The sequence below is a fragment of the Bos indicus x Bos taurus genome, chromosome 9, assembly GCF_003369695.1.
Source record: "Bos indicus x Bos taurus breed Angus x Brahman F1 hybrid chromosome 9, Bos_hybrid_MaternalHap_v2.0, whole genome shotgun sequence".
NCBI lineage: Eukaryota > Metazoa > Chordata > Mammalia > Artiodactyla > Bovidae > Bos > Bos indicus x Bos taurus.
The window spans coordinates 65408570-65417410 of NC_040084.1; the positions used below are offsets into that span (position 1 = coordinate 65408570).

Below are 8841 nucleotides of genomic sequence, written 5' to 3' on the forward strand. Positions count from 1 at the left end.
CAAATTTTAAAGAAGCATAGGTAGCAATGTACATAGGTTTACAAGATATAGTTTCTAGTAGCTTCCAGATTTTCAGATCTGCATCTTAAATTTCTGTGGGTTTTTTGTTGTTGGTTTTTGCTTTGTTTTTCACAGAAGATAGAATTACATTTTCTGGGGAAATCTACACAAAGGTTGGTAGAAAGACAGATTATGTTTATAACTATTAGCATCACTTATCTCCTAGTTTTTTTCCTTGATCAACCAGGGGAATTCAGAACCAGTATTTAAAGACGCAGCTCCCCTAGCTGCCCCGTCTTTGCCTTTAATGGTTGTTTTGGCAGAGGAAAACAAATGCACCTTTAGGGAAAATAATCATTTGAAGCTTATAAGTTATTTTAACTTGAAGGGTTATGAAATTTACCAATGTTCTCTAGTCAGGGGGAAATTACATAGCTCTTGGTAACATGGACATGAGCAACAATTAAACTGAGACAGAAACATCCACCTTTAGCAGCTCAAAGATTCTCAACTTTTATTTTATACTTCACATCTTAGCAACAACATGATGGATTGAAGACACACCCTGGCAAAGAGAGGAAGCAAAAATGTATACCTGCCTTTCTTTCCAATGGGACCAAGCACTTCATATACTCCAGTTAAAAAAAAATCACTTTGTACCCTGAAATAAGCCAAAAATAACATGACCATCCTGTCTAGAAGTTTGGTCTCCAAAATCATAAAACTTTGAAAATGTCCTGTAAACCTGGACTCCCTAAAAATTTTTTTACCCTGATTGCTTACCATGGGAATGTCTGAAGATAAATCATGACTTTGGAGAATATGACCATCGTTTGAGAAAGCTGTTTTCAACCATAAACAACAGACTATGTGCATTTGAGAATCCTGGAAACTATCTGGGGGCATTTTCCTTCAAGTTTTTATTGTGGTTTTATTTGATGAACCAATCTTCTGAAGCCTGGCTCCCTTGAATTCTCTTGCAAGTAAACATTTCCTTTTTCTTTTCTAAAGGCTCCTCTCAAAGTCTTGGTCTTAAGTACACATCAAGTATAGACTGCTACTCTTTACTATTTCCACTGAAGCGTATGTAACACACACTCTGAGCTGGGACAATTTATAGGACCTGATGAAATGTTAATTTCATTTTTCTTTTCCGCTGCTCCTTAAAATAGCATTCAGTGCATTCATCCTTCCCACCCTCAGACTAACACTTGAGCAGAATCCTGGGGACTTTTCTACTCAAGCAACCACTTCAAAGTCTCCCAAGAATTAAAGTGTGCTGCTTGGAGACAAAAGAAACTCCAACCTGGTTATAACAATAAATCTCCTGCCTATGCCAGCTAGGCCTGTTGCATGCTGGACTCCTGCAGCAACCTGGGGATGGCTGACGTCTTTACTCTTTCTGTATGCCCAACAGCTGGCTAGCTTTTCATCCCTCCAAGATCAAAGCAAGTGGAGAGGCTGTGGAAGTCCTGTTTGGGGGTTGTAAATTACAGTGAAATGTGCCAGAATGAACCCCCAAAATCTTTCTCCAAGCAGCCCACACCGTTCCTTACAGCCTGGAGCTGAATCAGTCTTTTAATAAGCAAGAAAGGAGTGGGAGCAGGTATTTCCATCTCTGTCCCACAGAAAAGGAAATTTAAACTAAAGCAATGGTTTAAGACAGAGCAGCAGGAAAGTTACACTTTCTAATGATCACTTTCCAAAAGCTTATGTCTCATTCCCTTCTTTTTCATTAAATTAACTTTTTATTGTTTACTGTCCTAACACTGACATATAATGTTGTGTGTGTTGTACATGTACAGAAACTTTCTCAGTTATACATACACATCTATCTGTTCATCTTTTGATTCTTTTCCCATATGGGTTATTACATAGTGTTGATAGACCTCCCCTAGTATACACAGGTTGTTATTGACTATTTTATATGTAATAACTCGTATTTGTTAATTCCAACCTCCTAATGTACCCCTTGTGCCCTTCTTTCTTCTTTAGTAACTATAAGTTTGATTTTTAAGTCCCTGAGTCCATTTATGTTTTCTCAATTAATTCACTACTTTTAGATTCCATCTATAAGTAATATGATATTTTTCTTTCTGGACAAATAGAGTATTTCCTGCCATATTTCTGGTTTCCTTTCTGGAAAAAGAATATTTCTTGCCATGTTCCTGGTTCTGACTTTCTTTACTTAGTTTGATCATCCATAGTTTTAGCTATGCTCCTGAAAATCCTATTTCATTCTTTCTCATGGCTGTCATATCCTACACTCTATACATGGGTGCTTACATGTACTCATTTTCGTTCTACTGATGGCTTACTCCTATCTTAGCCTCTAGATTCCTGGAAACACTAGCTGCTGGGGTTGCCCTCACACTTGGGCTGATCTTGGAGTGGACCCAGGCCAATCATCTCCCCACAAGGCCGGCAGGTCTTCAGGAAATCCTTGGGCATCTTTTGCCCTGACAAATTCGGGGAAGGCAGGTGATCTTGCAGCCTAGGCCACCACTGAACCCTAAATGCATGTACAGCTAGACTTGTGTTCCCATGACAGCCCCTCACATTATGTTTGGGATGAAGGCAGTACCAGTATATCTCTTTGAAGAAATCTTTTTAACAAAGCCTCTGCTCTCAAAGAACTTCTGTTCTGCAAGTGGCCAATGAGGTTTGGGAATCTTGAAAAGTTCTCACATATCTACACTGAAATTTCTACTTCTTGGTCTTGCCCTTTCCTTTGAAATTGCACATAATTTGAATGTATGTCTTGTTCAGAACTTTAATTTGGTTCCCTATTTTATTTTTGTAGGCACACATAGATGTCTAGGAGAGTGTGTTCATTTTCAGTTACTGAAAGTTAATTTTTCTCTTATATGTGTGTGTGTGTGCATCACTCAGTCGTGTCTGACTCTTTATGACTCCATGGACTATAGCCCTGCCAGGCTCCTCTGTCCATGGAATTCTCCAGGCAAGAATACTGAAGGGGGTTGCCATTCCTTTCTTCAGGGGAAGATCCAGGAAGAAATGGCAACCCACTTTCTGATCCAGGGATTGAAGCCACCAGGGTATCGATCTAATAAAATTTGAGCATTAGAAAGGGCATTGAGTAATGAAATCTGACACCCGTTTACCCAGTGGGCAATCCCCTCCCCAGTCCTGAAAGATCCCCCAGCACTGGCTTGATCTACTTCTGGAAGCAAACCTACTTTCTCTTCCTCAGATATCTGAGGAATGTCCTCAGAACTGGCCAAGGCTGCTTTTTTGCCAGGTGAAAAAAAAAATATTCCCTATTCCTCATATGGCCTGGTACTCAGACCCTCATCATCCCATCACCTTCCTCGGGATCCTCTGAAGTTGGTCTCTGTCCTCTATAAAGGAGCCACCCAAGATGTGACCCTGATTAGAGGGGTCCCCAGCTCCTCTGACTTGAATGTCACTGGTTGGTAGATGGTAGTGTAAAGGCCCAGGCTGTAATCCCATCTCTATACTTGCTGCCTATATGATCTTGGACCAATTTCTTAATCCTTCTGTGCCTTAGTCTCGATATCTGTTAAATGGGAATGGTGATGAGAAATGGAGTATTTCCTGCCATATCAGAAAACAAGGATGCCACAGTCATCAGCAATTGCAGCCACCACAGATGGTGAGCTGGTGAGCCTGAGGAGAGTCAGGAAAGAAAAGTCCTGCCATCCAGCAGCCAGCAGCCACTTCCTACGGTGAGCCCTGAGGAAAATCAGGATGTAAAAATGCAGGATACTGGTCCCAGACAGCTGAGGTGCATATCAAAGTAATGATTTCAGTGATCCCAGACTCTTGCATCTTCCCATACATAGAAAAGCGCTAAATTCCTAACTTGGGGTATTAATTTTCTGTAATTAACAATCATCTTTTGATATTCTGACTACCTGCTCTTTGTTGCAAAACTTTTATATAACCTGCCCTCCACGCCACCTCCTCAGAGCAGTTCTCTCAGGGTTACTTGAGATGCTCGCTGCCTCCCAGACTTAAGTTCTAAAAATTTCCACCAAATTAAATGTAACTCTCAACTTTTAGGTTGTGAATATCTTTAAAGTCAACAGTGATAATTATATTCTCTACTTCATAAGGGTGCGACAGGATTGAGAAAACAACTGTGAAACACTTACAACTCTACCTGGCACATAATCAGCTCCCTGCAAATATCTATTTGCTTTGTTTGTTTTCTTTTTAAAGCCTATTCTCATCACTGCAACCCATGTTTGCTATTGGGCAGCTACTTCACACAGGTTCATGTTGGCCTGGTGGGCCACTGAGACCCTCAGGTTACTTCTCTCACATGAACTGCAGCTTAGCGGAGCCACCCCATCCTTTCCTTTTTTCATTGATTCTTTGATCCCAAATGCAGAAGAAGACCTTCAACCATACTGTGAGCTCAACATTATATCTCTTGCCTGGAAATGAGTCTTATAGAGAATCCTACAGAAAAATGTCCCCTCTATATCTGTTTCATGATGAGTGACACCAGGGAGGTGTAGAGATGGAGCCCTGCTGTGTGTCCACTCCTCCCACACCTTATCCTTAGGGAGAGGATGCTTCTGTAAAGGTGGGACACACATCTATGACGGGGGTGGGAGGCAGTGACTGAGTTATTCATAGGTTCCTAGCTGTGAAATATGAACAACTACAGCCACCTAGCTGTGAGGACCAAAGGAAGCTGTGCAGTAGGAAGCACACAGCCAAGCTGTCATCAGATCTACAACATTAGAAGATCAAAATAAAGGATTTGGAGAGGAATTCTGATTGGTAAAAAACCTCAACACCTGAGGGCCTAGAGAAAGAGGCAGGAGGAAGGCTACATTTTCCAGAAGATGCTGATGATAGTATTTGCAAAGTAAAAGATGACCCCATGATGAGCAGAGGAAATTAGCCTGGAAGGAACAATAGCGCAGCCAGGGTTAGGTATGCACACCCATGCAGAGGCAGTGGGATAAACCACACACACACACACACACACACACACAATTCATAACCCAATACTTGCCCTTGTGCATACAGTGCACTCTGATCCTGTCTCGTCCCTTCTATTGAATTTCATGTTTTAAAAAAGGCTGGTGTAACTCACTACACTGATAGCATTCCACTGATGAGTCACAACCCACAGCTGAAAAACAGTAGATATGGCGTGCCCCAACCTGCAGCCCCACTAGGTTGCCAGAAGAGAGAAAAAAGTTCATTTGGCATACACTGATTTTGCAAATCCTTTCCCAGGTGCTCTTGAGCTAGCTTCTCTAAGAATTTGTTCTGGAGGGTTGCCAGGATTCAATGTTTCCTTCTTTTGAAGTCTACAGGCTCGGCTACCATCTCTCAAGCCTGCTCCGAGGGACTGTGAGCTAGGATGCCTGCTACTTGAACCTCAGCTCAGTTTCAGGGTTTCCGGATCCTCTTAAGGGGTTTGGGCTGCCCTTCCTTTATTGAAAGGAAGGAAACAGACTGGGCGCAACACTGCCTTCCCTGTCACCTGTTAATATCACCTCATCTTTCATAAACACTGGGTAATCTTCCTGACAAGAACACAACTGTTTGTTGTTGGGCACCCCAGCACCTGGCTACCTCTCCTGCACTCTGGACCTTATCCTTGTAGCCTTGGCCTTTCTTGCCTGCGTTTTAGGTGATGCGCCCCCACTGCATCACAGTCCTAGATTCCAGACCTCGCCTCCCCACTGTTAACTGGGGGATCTGGCTGGGAAAACTTATTTAATATCTCAACCTAATTTTCTTCACTTGTAAACTGGAAATATTACCGTTTACCTTTGGGATTTTATCAGAATTAGTTTATACGTGGGAGTTCCCTTCTCCTCCCTGGAGTAGCAGGGAGACTTTCCCCAAGCTCCCTTTGCTTTTAGAACACCATCACAGGCTTCGATTTTGTTAGATGAAATCCGGAGTATCATCTGCGATTACCCGTGTCATCTAAACCGCGGCGGAAACCACAAAGCCTCCGAACAAGTTTCTAATGAGGCGACTCTCCGTCTTCCTCAATTAATTACACCGAAACGATGAAAAAAGGGGAAAAAAAATCGAACGCGGTATTTCCCTCTAAACAGTAGAATGACCTGCAGGCAGGCGCCTGGGCACAAGCAAAATGAATTAACAACAGTCAAACCCGCGTTATTCCAGGAGCCCAGCCCACCGCCAGGGGCGCGTACCCGGGAGCCGCGGGCAGCACGTTCCGCCGGGACAGGCCGGTCTCCCGCGCCCGGGTTGGGGGCTCTCTCGGTTGCTGGAGACATCGGGGCTGGCCCGCCAGGACAACGAAAGTTCTGCCCCTCGGCGGGAGAAGGTATGACCTATCATTGAGTGCAAGCGAAAGGACGAAACCCACCCCAGCCCCGGGCGCCGCGCTCCTTGCTTTTTCGGACGCCCTCCGGCAGGACACTCACAGCAACCCGCTTCCAGGAAGGCTCTGTACTTGGGTCCACTCCACGCGTCCGCACTCTTGCCCCAGGCACCCTCGAGCAGCAGATCTCTCCTCCCCACTCCCTTCCACTCAAACCACCCCCTTGCAACCTCAGCAAGCCCGACCGTCCGTGGGAGCCAGAGCCTCAAGGTTCCAGATTCTCGTGCCGCCCGCGGTTACCAGCTCCTGCGAGGTGCGTGAGCGCGGCCGCCGCCTTCAGCTGTCTGGCCGGCCGGGCGCTCCCGGCGCTGCGGTGCGGCGGGGACGCGCGCTCCCGACCTGCGGCGAGGCGGCGTGGGGCCGTCCCCTCCACCCCCACCGAGTTCAAGGGCGCCCCGCTGGGGGAGCTAGCTCTGCCGAACGCTCTGTGCCCTGAGTTGGGGGGTGGCACTCACGCACCTTCTGGATGACAGCCTGTCGCGAGGAAGGGAAAAGGACCCGAACGCATTGTTAGCCCTTCCGGGGCTCGGCAGTGCGCCCGTTTGGCCAACTTTAGGTAACCAGAGCCCGCGAACTGTGCGAGGATTGAGGCAGTCTAGGAGGGGGTTGGGAAAAATCCTCAGTACTGGGTTCAGGTTCAGTTACACTGGGACTCTCCATCGTGAGCTACTTTAATACCTGAAACTGATCTCCTCATGCCTTTCGGCATTGGGTCTACCAGACAGGGCCTCCCAAAGATGGGAGTGAAACAGGAGTGGTTTCAAGTTAGAGACCTAATTCGCTACTGCCACAGTAAATACTTATTGAGCCCTTATTCCCTGACGGTCACTGATCAGGCAATGGAAAGCAGCCCCCTGGTGCCTGTATTCTAGGGAAAAGACAGGCAATCAAAAGAACAAATAAGAACGTGTCCTGTATTGGATTGCGACAAGTGTTGTAGAGAAGAAAGAACTCAGGAAAAGGACAGAGAATGTTGATGATGAGGGATGCAGTATTAAAGCAGGGGATTGGAGATGACCTCCTGGTAGGGCTTGCCTTCAAGCTCAGGGGGCCTGGCGCCCTGGAAGCCAAGTGGAACCAGCGCTGTATTGCAGTGGGGTAAATGTAGCGAGAGCAGCAGGCAGGCAGGTTTGTGACTCTGATTAACTCCATCTCTTGGTGCCAGAAAAGGATTCCTGGAAATGACAGTTAATTCTTTTTTTTCTTTTTTTTTTTTAAAGCTAGTTTCATCACTCCATGTAAAATGAAATGTTTTGCAAACCATCCTTCCAGCTATATTCCTATATTGGCCATAGGCAGTTTAATTCTAAATGGCATAATATGACCATCTGTGATGAGATGCACTAGTCCTTCCATAATTCTCCATATTGGTTACACATTCCTGGTCACCGGGAAGCAATCCATCACCCACGCAGAAGAGCCGGTACTGCCCTGTTGATGGTACAGATCAGATCAGATCAAATCAGTCGCTCAGTCGTGTCCGACTCTTTGCGACCCCATGAATCGCAGCACGCCAGGCCTCTCTGTCCATCACCAACTCCCAGAGTACACTCAGACTCATGCCCATCAAGTCAGTGATGCCATCCAGCCATCTCATCCTCTGGCGTCCCCTTCTCCTCCTGCCCCCAATCCCTCCCAGCATCAGAGTCTTTTCCAGTGAGTCAACTCTTCGCATGAGGTGGCCGAAGTACTGGAGTTTCAGCTTTAGCATCATTCCTTCCAGAGAAATCCCAGGGCTGATCTCCTTCAGAATGGACTGGTTGGATCTCCTTGCAGTCCAAGGGACTCTCAAGAGTCTTCTCCAACACCACAGTTCAAAAGCATCAATTCTTCGGTGCTCAGCCTTCTTCACAGTCCAACTCTCACATCCATACATGACCACAGGAAAAACCATAGCCTTGACTAGACGAACCTTTGTTGGCAAAGTAATGTCTTTTGAATATGCTATCTAGGTTGGTCATAACTTTCCTTCCAAGGAGTAAGTGTCTTTTAATTTCATGGCTGCAGTCACCATCTGTAGTGATTTTGGAGCCCAGAAAAATAAAGTCTGACACTGTTTCCACTGTTTCCCCATCTATTTCCCATGAAGTGATGGGACCAGATGCCATGATCTTCGTTTTCTGAATGTTGAGCTTTAAGCCAACTTTCTCACTCTCCACTTTCACTTTCATCAAGAGGCTTTTGAGTTCCTCTTCACTTTCTGCCATAAGGGTGGTGTCATCTGCATATCTGAGGTTATTGATATTTCTCCTGGCAATCTTGATTCCAGCTTGTGTTTCTTCCAGTCCAGCGTTTCTCATGATGTACTCTGCATAGAAGTTAAATAAACAAGGTGACAATATACAGCCTTGATGTACTCCTTTTCACATTTGGAACCAGTCTGTTGTTCCATGTCCAGTTCTAACTGTTGCTTCCTGACCTGCATACAAATTTCTCAAGAGGCAGATCAGGTAGTCTGGTATTCCCATCCC

The 8841-nt window shown here is 45.4% G+C and overlaps 1 protein-coding gene across 8 annotated transcripts in view; it reads right to left on the reverse strand.

Annotated features, from left to right (window-relative positions):
* The window catches only part of MRAP2 (melanocortin 2 receptor accessory protein 2), a 63714-nt gene extending 56679 nt beyond the window's left edge, over window positions 1–7035 (reverse strand). Inside the window, exon 1 of one of the 8 annotated variants that reach the window (XM_027551468.1) lies at window positions 6830–7035. Coding sequence is in view for 1 of the 8 variants with exons in the window: in XM_027551464.1 (XP_027407265.1) it covers window positions 6180–6263 (84 nt within the window). In the remaining 7 variants the exon portion in view is untranslated. Of the gene's footprint in view, window positions 1–6179; window positions 6294–6355; window positions 6708–6829 lie in introns of those variants that run through there. The other 7 variants (XM_027551466.1, XM_027551465.1, XM_027551470.1 and 4 more) reach the window with 7 other exon arrangements.
* Between the last annotated feature and the right edge of the window lie 1806 nt (window positions 7036–8841).